Raw genomic sequence first — 21,807 nt, 5'->3', positions numbered from 1 at the left:
TGATTCCTGATAACTATTGTTATGTCTGGCTGTGGCTGCTTTGACAGTCCGGAGTCACCTTCCAGAGGGAAGTGCTTCAAAGAGTTTGTGGCCAGGGTGAGAGGGGTCAGAGATGATCTTGCCTGCTCGCTTCCTGGCCCTTGCAGTGTACAGTTCATCAATGGGGGGAAGGTTGCAGCCAACAACTAATTTTATTGAGCATTTGACCCTGAAGAAGGTTCCTGACAGATGCTGCTTGACCTGCTGAGTTATTTCAACACTTTGTGATTCACTCAAGATTCCAACATCTCCCGTTCCTTTTGTCACTATTTTAATTCCTGGATTGAGGTATTTGTCGTGTGTGAAGAGATTAAATAGACTAGGCTTTAGGGTTTAGAAGAATTGCAAATGATCGAACTGAAATGCACAAAAGTCTATTGGGTTTCTGACAAGATGGATGCAGGTTCAATGTTACTCTTGGTTGATGAGTCCAGAACTGGGTATCACAATCTCAAATAGGGGGTTGGCCATTCAGGACGGAGATGAGAAGGAATTTCTTCATCCAGATGGTGGTTAATCTTCACTACACAGAAAGGCAATGGAATATATTCAAGACGGACTGATGGATATTGTGTATAAAATGGTGCGAGGTAAGAGATCACTCACAATTTTATTCAATGGCAGAGCAGCCACACGGGACCAAATATTCTACTTCTGTTTCTTGTACCAAGTGACTATTATTGTCTCCTTACTGTTTGTTATGCTCACTACCGCATTTCCCTCTGCATCCTTATAAACTCTGCCACCTTATTCAGTCTGAAGAAGGGTCTCAACCCGAAACGTCACCCATTCCTTCTCTCCCGATGCTGCCCGACCTGCTGAGTTACTCCAGCACTTTGTGAATAAATACCTTCGATTTGTACCAGCATCTGCAGTTATTTTCTTCTACACCTTATTTAGTTATTCTGTGTGCCTGCTATTTAATGCGGACTTAGTACTTCCATAATTACTATATTTGAAAGTGTGTTAGTATTGCACTCCACTCACATTACTCATTTACTTCTATTCACACTCTAGAACATAAGTGTGTTTCAAGAAGTAGTTCTATTGTTCTCAAATAGTTTGGAGTACCCTGAGCTTGGAAAGGTTCTTTCATGTCAAATGTTACAGATTTGTGTTTCAAGTTGCAATCAGAGCCCAAGGAGTGGACTGAAATGTTCATTGTGTTTCTTGGCAATTAGACATTTTGCTTGGCGTTGTTTGAAGAAATAAAGAATTCATCAATATATTAATATTGCAAAGAAGTAAATAATTGACAAGTAAAAAATTCTCGCTGTGTGCCAATATACCATGTACATCAGATACCCTCCCAAGGAATGAATTTAGGTAAATCAGCAGCAGTAGTACTACAGTTGACTCTGTAACCTTGATCCGTAGAATAAAGTTATTATTGAATAATCAGCTGGAACTTGGCTGATGAATTGGCTTGGACTGACTTGCAACATAGAGTCTGAGACCTACTAGGCTATGTATTAAACGCTGGATCGTGCAATAATTTGACTGGCTATCACTTTTTTGTTGGTCTAACTTGAAGGGCTGAATAGCCTCTTCTGTTCCATAAGGTTATGTGGTTATTATAGAATTACACACAACTAATAGAATATTCATCTATTGATTTGAATGTAACTACAATTGGGATCGTCTATTCGAGGATGAAATGAATATCAGTTTTTACATTTTACTTATTGTTTAATTTAGTTTTGTCTTTAAATTTAGTAAGAAGTGATATTTTGTTTTGAATAGGATGAAAGCTTAAGCATGTTTTACAAAATTAAAAAAAACAATAGAACAGTATTGTGTTCAAACTTTCTTGTGACATACTTCCTTTTGATTTTCAGTTTCGCTGTGAATGAAGTGCTTAGTTTTACATCCGAAAAGATGCTGACATTTTTCCTGATTGGCTTTCTTGTGCATCTTGTCTTCTTTGCCGCAATTTTTGACATCTACTTTACCTCTCCCCTGGTCCACGGAACAACTCCTCACCGTGTCCCTCGTGCACCACCGGCGAAACGTCTCTTTCTCTTTGTTGCTGATGGATTACGTGCTGACACATTTTTTGAACTGGATTCGGAGGGACAAACACGTTCGCCATTTCTCCGGTATGAGTAGTGCGGGTCATAGAAAATGTGTATCTTTCACATTCTTAGAGTTTGATATAGTGAAGTGAACATGGTCTCCTCTTATTTTGGAGACAAACTAGTCGCCATCAGTGTGGACTATCTGTTTGGGGATTCAGGAGAAACGTTATTGCCGAGAAGATAGCACTTGACACCTCATTGCGTAATGGAGATGAATAACTAGCTACATTTTAGAATAAGTTAGATAAATAGATAAAGGAGACAGTAGAAGGGTTTAGATAAAGTTGCATTGGGGGAAAACTCATATGCCCTGTTTAAACAATCGATGAACCTAGTTAGCCTGTTTGTGTGCTATGTGTTTTAAATGTGGAAAAATAAATCTGAAATAGTCAGCATCAAATGTTTTCTTCCCAATTGTATATTATTCTTGCTAAACAAGTACATGTAGGCTGATTGTAAGACTTTCAGAAATATATATTTTTTCAAAATAATTACTTATTATGATATTTCAGCTTCTTATTTAATGTTATTTCTGTGTCCATATGTGTTTGTTCCAATCCATCCATCATAAAGTGTTTTGCCTTCCTGATCAGCTGTAGATATGACTTCTTCAATGTGATGGGGTGCTCACAGAGTTGATGACATGACCATCGCTTTATAGGAGGAATCCCTATGAACGACATTTTTTAAAGGCGTAATCTGCACTGGAGATATTTCCTGATCTTTGCATACTATTTTTTTTTAAATTCCAGTTAGTTGTGAAGATCACTGTGTCAATATAGACCATAAATTGCTTTTGAGTTATTATCCTGTCCCTATCCCCAGTGCTCTGGTAGAGGTCGTTTATGTCATCTTGGATGTTTTATTTTGCAAAAGACAAAACGCTTTTTAGCAAGATTTGAACAAGAAATTATAAAATCTTAATTGGATAAGGTTCAGATATTTGAACATGGAATCCATACTTTGGTAAAAGGGGAGATAATTGATGATTTTTTAAAATTATGTTAAAAAATATCCTTTTATATTGGAACAAATGTTTAATGATTGAGCATCAAGCCCAATATCAGTAACAGAAAACATATAAACAATAGTTCATTATAGAAACTACAACATATAAGACAAGCCAAGACACCTGTCAGCCCTAGGCTGTAACTCACAGAGCTCCTCACTGTCGAGGCTTTGTCATGAACTCCAATTGATGCTGAACACCAAACACCAACTTGCCCATCCGTGAAATTAAATAAAAAGACAGGTGATTCAGGATGGAATATTGAAGTGGGTTTATACAAACTGGAGAATGGCACGTGGACATATGTTTCTTTTACATAATGAAGATGATCATTTAAAAAATTATCTGAAAAAAAAGAGATAATGGCGTGCATTGGGACTTTGTAATTCTCTCTGCTTAAGCACTTAGAAGATTCAACAAATAACAGGTAAGATAAATGACAGGTGATGACTGTGGATTGAATTGGTCAGGCAACTGCCCTACCTCTTCAACTCAGCACAGCAAGCAGGATTTGTTTAGTATCTTGTATGTAAAGTTATACCACTGAGAATATTGTGCTCTTTCAGTGCCCTATATAAATGGCAGCCTTGATTATCTGCTCAGTCTGCAATGGGGATCACCATCCAAACCATGCCCAAAACAATTCTCTCCCTAAAGTCAAGTGTTTGCTTTTCTAATCAAAAAAATTAAGTCTGCATAAACTCTGTTCAAAGCCTGTTAATTCCCAGAGTATTGTTATAAATAATTTATATTAATTCATTCTTGATCCAATCAAGAATGACTTGTTTCCGTTCTGAGGAGTGAGAGCCTTCACAATTAGGGGAAGAGGAGGGGGAGGGGAAACTCTAGCACGGAAGGCATATTTGTGCAGCAGGTAGTGGTGCTACTTCACACCTCCAGCACCACATGTTCAATCCTGACATCCAGTGCCCTACCGCCCTCCCTCCAAGTGTTCTGGTTCTCCCTCCCCTTGCATGCTAAAGATTTTCTGCTTGGTTGTAAATTACCAAGTACAGGCTGGGAAGTGGGAGAATCGGGGTAGAGATAACAAATCCAGTCTTAACAATATAAGTAAGCAGCAATGTTTATCAATAAATTTAGTGCTAATGCAGGTAAAGGTACGAATAACTTTATAGTTTTATTAAAACGGAACAGTGTACTACAAATGGCTGAGTTGAGAAAATTAGCAAAAATAATGAGTTGAGAGAAAATAGATTACAAGGAAAAATCTGATTGAGATTTCTTTGAGAGCCAATATAGATTTCATGGGCTGAACTGCTCCCTTCAAAATCATAAGAGAATACAATAATAGATTAGTATGTATTCAACAACGTACTCACTTGATTTCAGGAATAATTACATTCTGAAAGATTCTACTTTTAATTGTCAATGGCAAGATCGATTACATTGGATCACATTAAAAACTAGGTAAGTTATCATACTACTACCCTCCCATGTTGTACATCATAACGTTTTTGTTTCTGCATTCAGGGATGTGATCGAGCACAGCGGAAGCTGGGGGGTGTCTCACACACGGGTTCCCACTGAATCCAGGCCAGGACATGTGGCTTTGATTGCAGGGTTTTATGAAGATGTCAGTGCTGTTGCTAAAGGTATGCAGTACTTAATATCTGTTGGTAATAATCATTTGTTTTTATGCCAGACACAAAATATTCTACTTGAACATCTTTCCAATAGGTGTGTTTTGAGAAGAAAAATGAATGAACGCAGAAAATTGTACATAAACGTGGAATTGATTATGATCTGTATTTGTTTAAAATGAGGGAAATATTTGTGATTTTCATTTTAGTTAGATGGTAAATTATAGTTTATAGAGCGTCTCACTAGGCAGAATGATGTTAATGCCCAGTTTCGTGACAGAATTACAGATTTTGTTTTTACAAACTTAAGAATTGAAATTGTATTCAGTTTATTTGAATGGTCTAATTCCAGAACACGAAAACTATAGATTTAAAAAAATATTTTATTTTTAAAGTATATTGATCCAATCTGGATACAATTTTTTAATTTTTTTTATTTGCCCAGTCTTACAGAATCAAGTAAGCAGCATTGTTTGTCAAAAAGACTTAGTGCTAATGAACTAAGCAGAATAGTGTCCGACAAATAGCTGAGTTCAAAACACGAGGAGAAGTAAAAGTTCTGAGCTGATTATTATGGCTACAATTCGGAAAGAGTTAAGATCTAAACCTTGCATTTCAGCAATAAAATCAGCAAAAATTGAAAGTTCAGTATATCAGATAGCATCATCTGACCAGCTGAACGCATCCAGCATTTATGTTTTAACTTCTGACATCGTGCCTTCTAGAGTTATGGAAATGACTCTGCCCCATATAGCATGTGGCTTTTTACATACACTTGTTTAATTCCTCCAGGCTGGAAAGAGAACCCGGTTGAATTTGATTCTGTTTTTAATGAGAGCAAACACACCTGGTGCTGGGGAAGCCCTGACATTTTACCAATGTTTGCAAAAGGTAGGCAAATGTGGATTATTACCATCTTAAAGCAAACTGTAAAAAATCTTATTTGTTGCCTTTGTTCAAAATGTTGGATCAAACAGGGAGGTTGTAAGGAGACAAGAGAGGTGGCGAGGTTCAGGGAGGCAACTCCAGAGTTTAGGAAAATCAAAAAACTCCTGATGTTGGCAATTTGAAATAAAAAACGGAAAATGTTGGAAACGCACAATGAGTCAGACAGCACTTGTGGAAAGGAGAATATTTACGGTCTATTTCTCAGTCTGACCATGTTTCCAGTATTTTCCGGTTTTTTGTACCAAAGTGTAGGGCTCTGGCTGCTCAAGGGACAGCCTCCAGATGAGGAGTGATTACATTCAAAAGCCACCAGTCAGATTTGGAAGCGTTTGGACTTCTCGAATGCAAAAGATTTCAAAATAAAGGATGGGCAAGTCTGTGGAAATCTGAAAACGATAATAAAATTTTTGAAAACAAGGTGTTGCTTAACTGGCAATTAACACAGTGTGATGTGTGGAAAGGACTCTAAAGTAAAGACTTGGTGGGTACAGAGGCATGGCAGTAGGCTTTATATACAGAGGATGGGAAATGGAAGGGAAGCCAGGAGTGTGTTGAATAGGTGTCTGGAAGGCGAGAATGAGGATTCAGCAACAGATAACCTAAGGCAAAGATGGGTGATATTAAGGAGGTAGAAGTATGTATTTCCTTGAAAGTGGCATCACAGGTAGATAGATTGGTCAAGAAGGCTTTCTGTATCTTTGCCAAATATACTTTTCCAAATGTACCCTGGCATCACTCCCCAACTCTTTCTCGGGGACATTGATGGCTGCCTCGGAGCTGCCAACTGTACCCATGCAAAACCCGTCAACTTCATCCACTTCACTGCCAACTTCCACCCTGCCTTCAGATTCACTTGAACCATCTCGATATCTCTCTCTTTTTTTGGTCTCTCTATCTCTATCTGAGGAGACGGACTATTCACATCTACTGCAAACCCACTGACTCACACGACTGCCTAGACTACACCTCCTTCAGCATATCTCTTGCAAAGAGGCCATCCTTTTCTCCTAGTTCCCCTGTTAAGATGAGGCATTCCACTCGAGCACATCTGAGATGTTATCTTTTTTCAGAAAATCATTTATATCCCTACCCCACAATTATGGATGGAGGCTGCATTTGCATTTCCTGTGTTGCCCACAGTTCTGCTCTCACCAACAACATCCACACCGACCCCACCCCGACAGACAGAACAGGGTGCTTACCCTTCATCACACCAACATCTGGATCCAACATGATATTCTTTGACATTTTCCCCAGCTTCAACGCAATCCCACCACCAGTCACTCTCCCCACCCCTCTCTGCTTTCCACAGAGACCACTCTCTCTATGTCTCCTTGGTTCGCTAAATCCTCCCCCTCCCTAGGCACTTTCCCCTGCAACTACAGGTGCAACACCTGTCCCTACTCCTCCTCCCTAACTCGGTTCCAGGCCCAAACAGCCCTCTCAGGTGAGATAGAAGTAGACATGCACCTCTTCCAAACTCATCTATTGTATCCGGTGCTCTCAATGTGGTCTTTGCTACATTGCTGAGACCAAGTGTAGACTAGGTGACTTCTTTGCCAAACACGTGCTCTGTCCATTGGGGCCTACTGAAGCTCCCCATGGCAAGCCACTTCATCACCCTTCCCATTCCCATACTAACTTGTCTGTCCTTAGCCTTCTGCATTGTCAGAGTGACACCACATGCAAAGTGGAAGAACAGCACCTCATATTCCATTTGCGAAGCTTACAATCCAACAGCATCAAATTCTTTGATTTTGGGTAGTATATCCACTAGCCCCTTCAGACCTACACAGGCGTTCACACCCATCCACCTTTCTTTCCAACTCTCCCAACACCACCCTCCCCTGTCACCCAGTTCCTTTTCGCCTCCTCCACTTCCTCCTTCTACTTAGCACTCACTCCAACCCCTTCTGTGTCCCCCAATTTCCCCTCCAACCCCACTCTGTTTGCAGCTACATACCATTCCCTCCCTCAGGTTCCGTATTTCACTTGTCACCTTTCTTCCCTATTTGATTCCACCAGCTGCACCCCTTTGACTTCTCCACTTATCATCTCTAGTCTTGATTACTATCTCCATCCTTCTGCCCAACATCTGAACGGTCGAGGAAGAAACGGAGGGCTTCGAGACCATCCTTGTGGGGGATGGAAGTGTAGTCAATCCCCATCTACCAACCTCCGTTTCTTCCTCGACCGTAGAACCAGCCAATCCCCATCTACCAACACTCTCCTCCGCCTAGCAGAGCTGGTTCTTACCCTCAACAACTTCTCCTTTGACTCCTCCCACTTCCTCCAAACCAGAGGCGTAGCTATGGGCACTCGCATGGGCCCTAGCTACGCCTGCGTCTTTGTCGGGTACGTCGAACAATCCTTGTTCCGGGCATACACCGGCCCCATCCCCGAACTCTACCTCCGCTACATCGATGACTGCATTGGTGCTACCTCTTGTACTAATGCAGAACTCACTGACTTCATACACTTCACCTCCAATATCCATCCTGCCCTTAAATATACCTGGACTATCTCCGATATCTCCCTCCCGTTTCTGGACCTCACCATCTCCATCACAGGAGACAGACTAGTGACGGACATTTACTATAAACCCACTGACTCGCACAGCTATCTGGACTACACTTCTTCCCACCCGGTCCCCTGCAAAAAGTCTATCCCCTATTCCCAATTCCTCCGTCTACGCTGCATCTGCGCCCGGGATGAGGTGTTTCACACTAGGGCTTCAGAGATGTCCTCGTTCTTCAGGAAACGGGGCTTCCCCTCCTCCATTATAGATGAGGCTCTCACTAGGGTCTCTTCTACATCCCCTAGCTCCGCTCTTGCTCCCCCTCCCCCCACTCGCAACAAGAACAGAATCCCCTTCGTTCTCACCTTCAACCCCACCAGCCAGCGGATCCAACAAATCATCCGCCAACATTTCCGTCACCTACAACGGGACCCCACCACTGGCCATATCGTCCCATCCCCTCCCCTCTCTGCGTTCCGCAGAGACCGTTCCCTCCGTAACTCCCTGGTCCACTCGTCCCTTCCTACCCAAACCACCCCAACCCCGGGCACTTTCCCCTGCAACCGCAGGAGATGCAACACCTGTCCCTTTACCTCCCCCCTCAACTCCATCCAAGGACCCAAACAGTCTTTCCAGGTGAGACAAAGGTTTACCTGCACCTCCTCCAACCTCATCTATTGCATCCGCTGCTTTAGACGTCAACTTATTTACATCGGCGAAACCAAGTGCAGGCTCGGCGATCGCTTCGCTGAACACCTGCGCTCGGTCCGCATTGACCAAACTGATCTCCCGGTGGCCGAGCACTTCAACTCCCCCTCCCATTCCCAGTCTGACCTTTCTGTCATGGGCCTCCTCCAGTGCCATAGTGAGGCCCACCGGAAATTGGAGGAACAGCACCTCATATTTCGCCTGGGCAGTTTGCAGCCCAGTGGTATGAACATCGACCTCCAAATTTAGATAGTTCCTCTGTCCCTCTCTTCCCCTCCTCCTTCCCAGATCTCCCTCTATCTTCCTGTCTCCACCTATATCCTTCCTTTGTCCCGCCCCCCCTGACATCAGTCTGAAGAAGGGTCTCGACCCGGAAACATCACCCATTCCTTCTCTCCCGAGATGCTGCCTGACCTGCTGAGTTACTCCAGCATTTTGTGAATAAATACCTTCGATTTGTAACAGCATCTGCAGTTATTTTCTTATACCATTCTTTTGCATCAAGGTTCATTTTTTAACTGAAAAATATGCCAGAAATGTTGAAATACGAGTCTGACTCTATTAAAAGTTGTGATTCATGTTATAATTAATGTCCAAACTCCACGTGATGAGATATTTTTATTTCGCTATTAACTTGTTCGGCTAAGTTGTCAAATTCTTGTGATACAGGTGCCAGTGGTAACCATGTTTATACACACATGTATCCACCTGAAAAGGAGGATTTTGCTGCTGAAGATGCCTCCAAACTGGACACTTGGGTATTTAATGAAGTAAAGGTATCTGCTGCTTTTTTATTTTGGGTTGTGACATCCTAATATTAACTATGGAGATTTTGTAATTATTCTTTGAAATATTTATCTTCCTCGTAAAATGTAATTTCTACTATTGCGATCTCTTTTGCATCTAATTCTTAGGTTGCATGAAGTTACAGTGTGGAATTACAGCCTAATTTTACAGCGATTGTTGCTCCCATTTAAGATGTAACAATGAGATACTAAGCTGGGGGGTAGTGTGAATTGTGAGGAAGATGCAATAAGGCTGCAGGGTGACTTGGACAGGTTGTGTGAGTGGGCGGATACATGGCAGATGCAGTTTAATGTAGATAAGTGTGAGGTTATTCACTTTGGAAGTAAGAATAGAAAGGCAGATTATTATCTGAATGGTGTCAAGTTAGGAAGAGGGGATGTTCAACGAGATCTGGGTGTCCTAGTGCATCAGTCACTGAAAGGAAGCATGCAGGTACAGCAGGCAGTGAAGAAAGCCAATGGAATGTTGGCCTTCATAACAAGAGGAGTTGAGTATAGGAGCAAAGAGGTCCTTCTACAGTTGTACCGGGCCCTGGTGAGACCGCACCTGGAGTACTGTGTGCAGTTTTGGTCTCCAAATTTGAGGAAGGATATTCTTGCTATTGAGGGCGTGCAGCGTAGGTTCACTAGGTTAATTCCCGGAATGGCGGGACTGTCGTATGTTGAAAAGCTGGAGCAATTAGGCTTGTATACACTGAAATTTAGAAGGATGAGGGGGGATCTTATTGAAACATATAAGATAATTAGGGGATTGGACAAATTAGAGGCAGGAAACATGTTCCTAATGTTGGGGGAGTCTAGAACAAGGGGCCACAGTTTAAGAATAAGGGGTAGGCCATTTAGAACGGAGATGAGGAAGAACTTTTTCAGTCAGAGAGTGGTGAAGGTGTGGAATTCTCTGCCTCAGAAGGCAGTGGAGGCCAGTTCGTTGGATGCTTTCAAGAGAGAGCTGGATAGAGCTCTTAAGGATAGTGGAGTGAGGGGGTATGGGGAGAAGGCAGGAACGGGGTACTGATTGAGAGTGATCAGCCATGATCGCATTGAATGGCGGTGCTGGCTCGAAGGGCTGAATAGCCTACTCCTGCACCTATTGTCTATTGTCTATTGAGATCATTAGGCTTTAGTATCAGGCAATTCTCGGAAGCTGGGGACCAGGCTTGTTGTGGGACCACAATAGAAGGAACATTACCACACTGAATTGTGCCAACTAATATTGGTCACCCAGTGCCACAATGCATTGTTCTTTGTCTCAACAGAATTTTTTTGAATATGCCAAAAGTAATGAAACACTTTCAAACAAAATGAAGGCAGATCAAGTTGTTTATTTCCTGCATTTACTTGGCCTGGATACAAATGGACATGCTCACAGGCCAAAGTCACGGTAATCCTCGCTTATTCTTTGAAATGAAATTGTTTGCGTTCACTCTGGCCCTTCTTTCAGTAACCAAATCTTGCTTGGTTTATGTATTGTCCTTTGCTTGAAAGGGAGCATGTGTTTAATTATCCTTCAAATACAAGCAAGTGCAAAACAGGGAGGTTACCAGTGACCTGAAAATCAGTAATATAAAAAATGTTGAAAACTATTGCATGGATAAGTATTGCGAGCTTGAGGAATAATCATTTGGTTCTGTGACTGGCATTTCCAGTTAACTTTTCATGATCAGTGATTTGATTTTCAGAGTAAGATAGAGGCACCCTGTTGTATTTGTTTTCAAAAAGAAATGCATTTGGAGTTTGAGAATTGAAGTGAGAGTGACACATAAAAGATTTGAGAACTACATCAGAGTTTGCAGATGATACCGGGTGAGAATGTATTGTCAGGAAGTGAGAATAGATCATTTTTAGAAAGTGTTAATTAAAAAGAATCAGTAGAATAATGGCAAATGCAATTGGGCCCATGGTGAGTGTTAGTATATTTTGCATGCAGGTTAGTGTGTTTTGTGTACAAGCAAGAGTAGATGGAATTATAATTTAAGTGAGGAATGGATGATCTTGTGTGTATATATATATATATATATATATATGAGATTTGGTTGTGGACCTACAGCCAAAACGGTAAACCATAGCGCCACAATTTTAGCACCACCTTAATCACCATTGTCCTGGTGATTGTTGATGAACAATTTTATTTAAATTGGTCTTATATTTTTAAAGTTAGAGAGATTTTAAAGTTTAAAAATTACCTTTCTAACCGATTTCTTGAAGGTCTTCAGCGTGTGACGCCTCAATGGGAACCGTGCGCCTGTGAGAGATGAGCTCGCGTTTCCCCCCCCCCCGCCCGGTATTCAGCGTGTGACGTCACAATGGGACACGCACGTCTTCAAGAAATGAGCTCGCTCCCCCTCGCCCCGAACACTAACTAATGCGCTCCCCCCCCCCCCCCCCGGGGGGACTGCCGCCCGTCCCGGCATGCCTTGTGCCTGACATTCCTCAGATCAGGCAACGCTGACCGCCGGGAGGTGTAGTCGCCTATCCAGCTCTGGGGGGGGGGGGGGGGGAGGGCGGCACCCGCCCAACTGACAGGAGTGCCGGCCAATGAGCGTGCGGGGTGACGAGAGCTCTGCTGCTGCTGGCCCAGAGCCGTGGTCAGTGGCTCCCTCTCCCCTTTCCTCTCCCCCCTCGCACACCCCCAACCCCGGAGGAGCTTTAAGCGCAGGAGAGATTTGGGCCCGCAGTTGGGGGAGGGTTGACATTTTATCTTCCGTGTTCACTGGGTGGAGGGGGTAGGGGGAGAATGGGGGTAGGGGAGAGGATGGGGGGAGAGTGGGAGTGGGAGTTGGGGGGGGGGGGGGTGGGGGAGGGGGTCGTAGGGGTGGGGGGAGGAGAGAGTTTGGGTGGCGGGGGAATGGGACAGTGGGGATGGGGGACAGGGGAGAGTGGGGATGCGGAGGAGGGGACACTGGGGGGAGGGGGTTGGGAGAGAATGGGGGTTGGGGGGCATTGGGGGTGGGGAGAGGGGGGAGTGGGGTGGGGGAGAGTGTAGGGTGGGAGAGAGTGGGGGAAGGGGGGATGAGGGTGGGGGGCAGTGAGGGTGGGGAAGAGGGGATAGTGGGGGTGGGGAGGAGGGGGGTGGGGAGGAGGGGGGGTGGGGAGGAGAGAAGAGTGGGGGACGGGGGAGAGTGGGGGTGGGCGGCAGGGGAGAGTGGGGGTGGGCGGCAGGAGAGAGTGGGGGTAGCGGGCGGGGGATAGTGGGGATGGGGAGGAGTGGAGAGCGGGGGTGGGGAGGAGGGGAGAGTGGGGGTGGGGAGGAGGGGAGAGTGGGGGTGTGGGGTGAGGGGAGGGGAGAGTGGGGGTGGGGGCGGGGGAGAGTGAGGGTGGGGAGGAGGTCAGAGCGGGGGGGGGGGAGTAGGGGTGGGGAGGGGGGAATGGGGTGGAGGCAGGGCTGGGGGGAGTGGGGCAGGGAGGGGCAGGTGGGGGGTGGGGTAGGGGGGATGGAGTGGGTCTGTGGGGAGAGATGGGGGGATAAGGGGGATTGAGTGGGGCGGTTGAGGGTGCTACACCAATACAGGAGAGGCTTTGGGTCCAGGGCTCGCTCAGTGACACCCTCTCCCCTCCCCTGTCCCACCTCTACGAGGAATCGGCCCAATGGGTTCACTTGGTCTAATATATATAGCAGTCCATGATTTTTTTTAGTCTTCATATCCTTTTTAGTTTCATCATTGTTAGAATTTCTAGCATCTTAATATATGTGGATATGTCACTGTTAGCCAAGATTTTCATAAGAACCTACTCACTATTCTTGCCTCTTTGTCAACTGTAAGGAATCCAACTTTTAAACTTGCAGTAGAATATGAACAACTGTTTCAGTTTAATGAATCTGCTCATTTCCCATATCACGTTCTGTTCCTTCAACAAACTGCCCGGTCTATTTGCCAATCATGGTTTCTCCTTCAGCGGCCAGCTCTGTTAATGTCTGTTAACCGTCTGTGTGGAGGGAAAAAGGGTTTCTCCTTTTGTCCTAAATCTGTCACAGTTAATCTTGCTCCCAAGTCTCCTCATTCCAGTTCCTTCAATACTGGGAATACTCTTTCTAGTGACTCTGCTTCATCCCTTTGTTATTTGAACACAAAATTATTAATTTGTTCCATATTCTTCTCCACTGACTCTCTTTTTATATTGTTATTTCTACCTACTTTGTGGTGCAGAATAGAAACAAAATGCTGGAGGAACTCCGCTTTCCTCCACAGATGCCGTCAGTGGGCCAGGTGGCATCTGTGGAAGAAAGCGGACAGATGATGTTCCCGGTCGGAAAGCTTCTTCAGACTGTTAAAGTAGAGGGGAGAAAACTGGTAAAGAGTGGGAGGAGAAGGGATGGGGCAAAAATTAGCAAGTGGTAGGTGAATGCAGGCCGTCTAATTGGCTGATAGATAGAGATAATAACAAAGGCTTCACGTGAAATGGACACAAAAGAGTGTCAGATAAGGAAGAAAAGAGGAGTGAAATGTAAAATAGGAGGGAGTGATATAGGTGGGAGGGGGTAGCAGGGAGTAAAAGAAAGGGGATTAAAGGAAAATGGGGGATGGGGTAGGATGGGAGGGGCATGATCAGTGGGGGGAAGGGAACGGAACTAGATGATGGAGGCAATGCGGGAAAGTTATGTACTTCGAGGCAAGGTGGCACAATGGTGCAGCGGTGGAGTTGCTGCCATACAGCGCTTGCAGTACCGGAGACCCAGGTTCAATCCTGACTACGGGTGCTATCTGTGCGGAGTTTGTACATTTTCCCCGTAACTGCGTGGGTTTTCTCCAAGATCTTTGGTTTCCTCTCATATTCCAAAGACGTACAGGTTTGTAGGTTAATTGGCTTGGTATAAGTGTAAATTGTCCCTTGTGTGTGTAGGATAGTGTTAGTGTGTGGGGATCGCTGATCGGTGCGGACGCGGTGGGCTGAAGGGCCTGTTTCCGCGCTGTATCTCTAAACTAAACTAAAGCAAGGGGGAAAAGACAGAACAGAGTGGATGAGAAGGGTGGCTGGTGAGAGTTTATCAGAAATGAGAAAATCCAATGTTCATGCTACTATCTAAGCAGAACATTTCAGGTTCCCCGTCTTGCCACCCCCCCCTTCATATCCTTCTTACCCTACCCCCCTCCCACACATTGTGCACAATTTTCTCCCACCGCTCCAGTCACTCAGTTCCTTTCTCCTCTTCCACTTATCTCCCACCACACCTTGGCCCATCCCCTCTTCCAGTCACCATTCCTTCTCTCCCACTTTCCCTCCCTCTGGCTTTATATTTCACTCTTCCCAGGATGCACTTGATCAGGTTCCAGGCATTTATCTTTCTGCCTTTTTAAGACCTCCAGCCTCTCATGATACCTTTATAAAAGAGTAGTGGAGTTCTTGCCAAAGGCATGGATAATTCTTATCCCTCCATTCAGATCACGTTGTTGAGTGCTCGATGCAGCTTTTAAATGTCGCGTCACGAACACCAGATGTATTGTGTCACTTTCATGAATGATGTTACCTGGTCCTGTATTTTCTACATTACATCAGTCCCTACACTTCAATAGTATTTCTCTGTGAAGAGCTTTTGAATGTTCTGAGTGTTATGAAAAGCATTTCTTCTTGCTCGCATTGAGGATTCATCTTGAGACCTGATATTTGCATGAATATCAGATATTGTCACTCGATATGGTTGATTGATGGTTTCATTTCCTTCACATTAGAACCATATAGAATGTATGGTACAGAACAGGCCCTTCCGCCCAGCGCTTCCATGCTATTCACACAAGCCTTTCCCCACCCTTCTTCACCTTGCTGATCAGCATGAACTTCCATTCCTTTGTGTTTACCAAACTTCTCCTTAAATCGATTAATGAGACTACTCTTTTACTCATACAAAGTGAGTAACTATTACATCATTACAAAGTGAATGTAACTTTATGGGTAACAAAGCTCACCTGGATTTCCTCAGAGATTTATTGATAATTATCTTGGCTCTATAATATATGACTTTCTTCATTTTTCATTGACAGCCTATTAATCGAGCAAACTATTTATAGCATTGAGTAAACCTTGTCTTTGACAACATTTCCGAGAGGTTTTTGCATGGGCAGGCTTCTCGCTTTATTTTAATGAGTGATTCTGACCAGGATTAATTTTGCATACGGTGAACATGTGTTGAAATAAATCCAAAGGAATTATTATGATTTTTAAGAAAGAACATGTTGATATTGGAGCAGTGTTGAAAACCGATGCATTTGCGTTTGGTCAGGTGGATTGGTGCAGATTTTTAATTTTAAAGGCAGTGAACCCTGCATGAAGGCGTGCTCCCCCAAAAATGGAACAGACATTCATTTGAAAGGACTAAATGTTAAAGTATGCATGGGGCATCCTTAAATTCAGGCATTTACCAATTACAAGCTATCCCCAATGTTCTCTGCACCGAGCGCTTTCTACAACTGAAAAAAGCAGGACTTCCAGATCAGTGTTAAATGGGAATGTATTTCATGAAGAAATACATAACTTTACACCTGGGAAAGTGAAGTTTCTCCATTGCTTTGCAAAATGATTAAAGAACTCAAAATTCTTCTGATTGCTATTTTTTTTGCAGCGTGCACAGTTTTGTAAATGAGGACACCACATGTCTGCCCATAAAGGGATTGTGATTTATCAATTTTACTCTACAGATAGAGTTTGGTTCAACTGGATGGTTTGTGTGTGATATCACTGGAAGGTTATGTTGTTCCTCTGGTTATATCATACTCTGAAGCCAGAGCAGAATCACATGCTCAATAGCTGTTTACGGTCAATGTTCAGTGAGGTCCCCCCTCATCCTTCTAAATCCCAACAAGTATAGGCCCAGAGCTGTCAAATGCTCATCATACTTTAACCCAATTATCCCTGGGATCATTCTCGTAAACCTTCTCTGGACCCTCTTTAATGTCTGCTCATCCCTCCTCAGTTATGGGATCCAAACTGCTCACAATATTCCAAATGCAGTCTGCCCAGTGCCTTATAAAGCCTCAGCATTACATCCCTGTTTTTATATTATTTTTCTCTTGAAATGAATGCGAACATTGCATTTGCCTCCCTTACTACTGATACAACCTGCAAATTAATCTTTTAAGAATCTTGCACCAGCACTCCCAATTTCCTTGCACCTCCAATTTCTGAATCATCTCCCCATTTAGAAAACAGTTTATGCCTTTATTTCTACGACCAGAGTGCATGACTCCACACTTTGCTATGCTACATTCCATCTGTCACTTCTTTGCCCACTCTCCTAACCTGTCCAAGTCCTTCTGCACACTCTCTGCTTCCTCTACACTACTTGCACCTCCACCTATCTTCATATCATCTGCAAATGTCACCACAAAACCATCAATTGTATATTAATGATCAATTCCAAATCATTAATATTCAACGTGAAGAGTAGTAAACATGGCCAAAGAAAAAGGGAAGCTTAAGAAGATGAAATCAGACATTGAGGAATATGAAACAAATAGGAATTAACTTAAATGGGCAATTAGAAGAGCCAAAAGGGGGCAATAAATGTTGTAGGTGGAATAAAGAAAGAGTTATGAGGGAGAAGGTGTAAAGGTGAGAATTTGTGCTTGGAATCAGAGGATGTGGGCGAGATACTAAACAAGTACTTTGCATCTGTAATCGCAAGGAAGAAGGACATGGAGGATAGTGAGATAGTGAATACTAATATGCAGTGGCAGTTTGAAATCAAGGAGGAGTGTGATGTTGCAGCTCTTGAAGGGCATTAATGTGGATAAATCACCAGGGCCGGATGGGATCTATCCCAGATTATTAAGAGAAACGAGAGAGGAGATTGCAGGGGCATGACAAAGATATTTGCAACATCTGCAGCTGGAGAGTAGCCAATGTTGTTCTTTTGTTTAAGAAGGTAAGTACAGGTAGTGATAATCCAGGGAATTATAAGGCAGTGTCTCTTTCAAAGACTGGAGGGCATAGCTTTAAAGAAAGGGGCAAAGCTTAAAGGAAATGTGTGGGATGTTTTTTACACAGAGGGTGGTGAGTGCCTGGATTGTCTGCCAGAGGTGGTGTTCGAAGCGGATATGATAATGGCGTTTAAGAGGCTTTTAGTTTGGCAGAGGGTTATGGAGGGATACTGATCATGCACATGCAGATGAAATTAATTTATCTGGCATTGTTTTCAGCACAGACATTGTGGGCCGAAGGGCCTAGTCCTCTGTAATGCTTTTCTATGTAGTCTATGTAGACATGAAACATCTTCTATTCGTTGAGATCCACCAACACTTCATTTTTTTGATCAAGGTTCCAATGTCTGAAGTTTCTTGCAACTGCATTTCAGTTTTACATCGCTGCTATCTTTCCATGTAACGATGTCCCCTCATCCAAGACTCTTTATTAGTGGACACCGTTTGACATCTCTCCTGTCATGCGTTATAGGGATTTCATATGTCAATAAGATCACCCTCATTCTTCTGAATTCCAAAGAATATAGATCCAACTCTTGAACATGGATATGACAACTTTCATTTAGCACTTCATCCAGCATCTCTCTTTTGAACTGTCTCAAATGGTGGTATAGCCCTTTATTAAATAAGGAACCACCTCTTTGACCAAATCTTTTGCTCATCCTCCCTCATATTATGTTGTGGCTTTGTGTTAAATTTTGTTAATAAGACATTTATGAAGGACAATGGGCTGTTTAACTACATTAAGGTAATTTTATCAATACAAATTGTTGATCCAAACTGCTAAATCTAATCATTTAATTATACAGCGAGTACATGGAAAATATCCGGACAGTGGACAAGGGCATCCAGGAAGTTGCATTGCTCATTGAAGATTTCTTTGAAAATGATAAGAAAACTGCCTTTATCTACACGTCTGATCATGGGATGACAGAGTGGGGTAAGAGCAACAGTTTTTATTGTAGCAAATTGAAATTCATTTATTCTATGAGAGATCAGTGATACCAGGTTTCCTTAAGAAACGGCACATGTAGGTGATGCTGCCAGCATGTTGCAGCAATCCATGTTGCACCCTTTGCTGAGCATTTAATACTATGCAACTGTCATTCAGCTGTTTTTAAACTATTTCTCTGAATTTTTAGTTAGCAGATTGCATTCACCAGCAGGTGGTGGTACATTCATGGTTTTTTTTCCTGGAGAATGATGAATATCATTGTAAAGAATAAGGAACACGCTAAACAATAGACATGAACCCATCCTAGTTAAATTCTTTTCTTACTGCTTTTTAACTGTTTTTGGAGTCATAGAGTCTTAGACAATAGACAATAGGTGCAGGAGTAGGCCATTCAGCCCTTCGAGCCAGCACCGCCATTCAATGCGATCATGGCTGATCACTCTCAATCAGTACCCCGTTCCTGCCTTCTCCCCATACCCCCTCACTCCGCTATCCTTAAGAGCTCTATCCAGCTCTCTCTTGAAAGCATCCAACGAACTGGCCTCCACTGCCTTCTGAGGCAGAGAATTCCACACCTTCACCACCCTCTGACTGAAAAAGTTCTTCCTCATCTCCGTTCTAAATGGCCTACCCCTTATTCTCAAACTGTGGCCCCTTGTTCTGGACTCCCCCAACATTGGGAACATGTTATCTGCCTCTAATGTGTCCAATCCCCTAATTATCTTATATGTTTCAATAAGATCCCCCCTCATCCTTCTAAATTCCAGTGTATACAAGCCCAATCGCTCCAGCCTTTCAACATACGACAGTCCCGCCATTCCGGGAATTAACCTAGTGAACCTACGCTGCACGCCCTCCATAGCAAGAATATCCTTCCTCAAATTTGGAGACCAAAACTGCACACAGTACTCCAGGTGCGGTCTCACCAGGGCCCGGTACAACTGTAGAAGGACCTCTTTGCTCCTATACTCAACTCCTCTTGTTACGAAGGCCAACATTCCATTGGCTTTCTTCACTGCCTGCTGAACCTGCATGCTTCCTTTCATTGACTGATGCACTAGGACACCCAGATCTCGTTGAACTCCCCCTCCTCCTAACTTGACACCATTCAGATAATAATCTGCCTTTCTATTCTTACTTCCAAAGTGAATAACCTCACACTTACCTACATTAAACTGCATCTGCCATGTATCCGCCCACTCACACAACCTTACAGCGTGGAAACGGGCCACTTGGCCCAACTTGCCCACACCAGTAAACATGTCCCATCTACACTAGTCCCACCTGCCTGTGTTTGCCCCATGTTCCTCTGAACCTGTCCTATCCATGTACCTGCCTAAATGTTTCTTAAAAGTTGCGACTGTACCTGCCTCAACTACCTCTTCTGGCAGTTCGTTCCATACACCAACCACCCTCTGTGTGAAAAAGTTAGCTTTTAGGTTCCTATTAAATCTTTCCACCCTCACCTTAAATCTATGTCCGCTGGTTCCTGATTCCCCTACTCTGGGCAAGAGGTTCTGTGTGTCTACCCAATCTATTCCTTTTGTTATGCTTTTGGAAAAGAGGAAACAGTGTCATAAATTAACATAAAATTAAGATGATGCCCCCACTCCCTCATCTTTCCTATGGATGTCCAGACACTCTACACCTCCATCCCCCACCAGGAAGGTCTAAAGCCCTCCGTTTCTCCTCCACCGCAGAACCAGCCAATTTCCGTCTACTAATACTCTCCTCCGCCTAGCAGAGCTGGTCCTTATCCTCAACAACTTCTCCTCCAACTCCTTCCACCTCCTCCAAATCCAAGGCATAGCTATGGGGACTCGCATGGGCCCTAGATATGCATGCCCCTTTGTAGGGTACGTTGGACAATCACTGTTCCAGGCATACACTGGCCCTATCCCCGAACTCTACCTCTGCTACATTGACAACTGCATCGGTGCTACCTCCTGCACCCATGCAGAACTCACTGACTTCATCAACTTCACGACCAATTTCCATCCTGCACTCAGACAGACTATTGACTGACATCTACTACAAACCCACTAACTCCCAAAGCTATCTAGAGCTTCCCACCCTGCTTCCTGTAAAGACTCTATCCCCTTCTCCCAATTCCGTCTACGCCGCATCTGCGCCCAGGATGAGGTTTTCCATACCAGGGCATCGGCTATGTCCTCATTCTTTAGGAAACTGGTGTTCCCCTCCTCCATTATAGATGAGGCTTTCTCTAGGGTCTCCTTGATATTCCGCAGCTCTGCTCTTGCTCCCCCTCTCCCCATTCGTAACAAGGACAGAGTCCTCCTGGTCCTCGCCTTCCACCCCATCAGCCGTCGCATACAGCATATAATCCTCTGACATTTTCGCCACCTCCAACGGGATCCCACTACTGGCCACATCTTCCCATCTCCATCCCTTTCTGCTTTCCGCAAAGACCGTTCCCTCCGCAACTCCCCGGTCAACTCGTCCCTTCCCACCCAAACCTCCCCCTCCTGCAACACCTGTCCCTTTACCTCCCCCATCGACTCCATCCAAGGAGCCCAACAGTCTTTTCAGGTGAGGCAGAGGTTCACATGCACCTCTTCCAACCTCATCTACTGTAGCTGCTGTTCCAGGTGTCAACTCCTGTACATCGGCGAGACCAAGAGCAGGCTCGGCGATCGTTTCGCTGAACACCTCAGCGCAGTCCGCCTTAACCAACCTGATCTCTCGGTTGCTCAGCACTTTAACTCCCCCTCCCATTCCCAATCTGGCCTTTCTGTCCTGTGCCTGCTCCATTGCCAGAGTGAGACCCCGCACAAATTGGAGGAATAGCACCTCATATTTTGCTTGGGTAGCTTATGAACATTGTTATGAACATTGACTTCTCTAACTTCAAATAGCCCTTGCTTTCTCTCTCTCTCCATCCTTTCCCCCTTCCCTGTTCTCCCACCAGTCTTACTGTCTCCTACTACATTCCTTCTCTGCCACCCACTCCCCTGACATTAGTCTAAAAAAGGGTCTTGACCTGAAACGTCACCCATTCCTTCTCTCCAGAGCTGCTGTGTGTCCCGCTGAGTTACTCCGGCATTTTGTGTCTACCTTAGTCATAAATTAAAATCCTTCGAGACAGCTTCTAGGACTGGCATTCAATAACAGCGCTGTCTGATTTGCCTCTACCCCATTGCGGACATTGGTCTTTGCCTATGGAATTGATGCGCCACAATCCTGAGAACTATATTCTGCATGATGCTGGAGTAAC

The 21,807-nt window shown here is 44.0% G+C and overlaps 1 protein-coding gene across 3 annotated transcripts in view; it reads left to right on the top strand.

The window, feature by feature from the left end:
* Nucleotides 1-21,807, top strand: part of pign (phosphatidylinositol glycan anchor biosynthesis, class N) — a 161,029-nt gene that overhangs the window by 1,892 nt on the left and 137,330 nt on the right. For all 3 annotated transcript variants that reach the window (XM_078419560.1, XM_078419540.1, XM_078419549.1), the window contains exons 2-7: nucleotides 1,878-2,138; nucleotides 4,618-4,739; nucleotides 5,520-5,618; nucleotides 9,571-9,677; nucleotides 10,964-11,088; nucleotides 18,427-18,557. In XM_078419560.1, coding sequence (XP_078275686.1) covers nucleotides 1,918-2,138; nucleotides 4,618-4,739; nucleotides 5,520-5,618; nucleotides 9,571-9,677; nucleotides 10,964-11,088; nucleotides 18,427-18,557 — 805 coding nt within the window. In that variant the 5' untranslated portion in view covers nucleotides 1,878-1,917. The remainder of the gene's footprint in view (nucleotides 1-1,877; nucleotides 2,139-4,617; nucleotides 4,740-5,519; nucleotides 5,619-9,570; nucleotides 9,678-10,963; nucleotides 11,089-18,426; nucleotides 18,558-21,807) is intronic.

The sequence above is a fragment of the Rhinoraja longicauda genome, chromosome 2, assembly GCF_053455715.1.
Source record: "Rhinoraja longicauda isolate Sanriku21f chromosome 2, sRhiLon1.1, whole genome shotgun sequence".
In the NCBI taxonomy this organism is placed as follows: Eukaryota; Metazoa; Chordata; class Chondrichthyes; order Rajiformes; family Arhynchobatidae; genus Rhinoraja; species Rhinoraja longicauda.
Note: the sequence above shows the minus strand (reverse complement) of the source record. Positions and strands in the feature narration are given on the sequence as shown.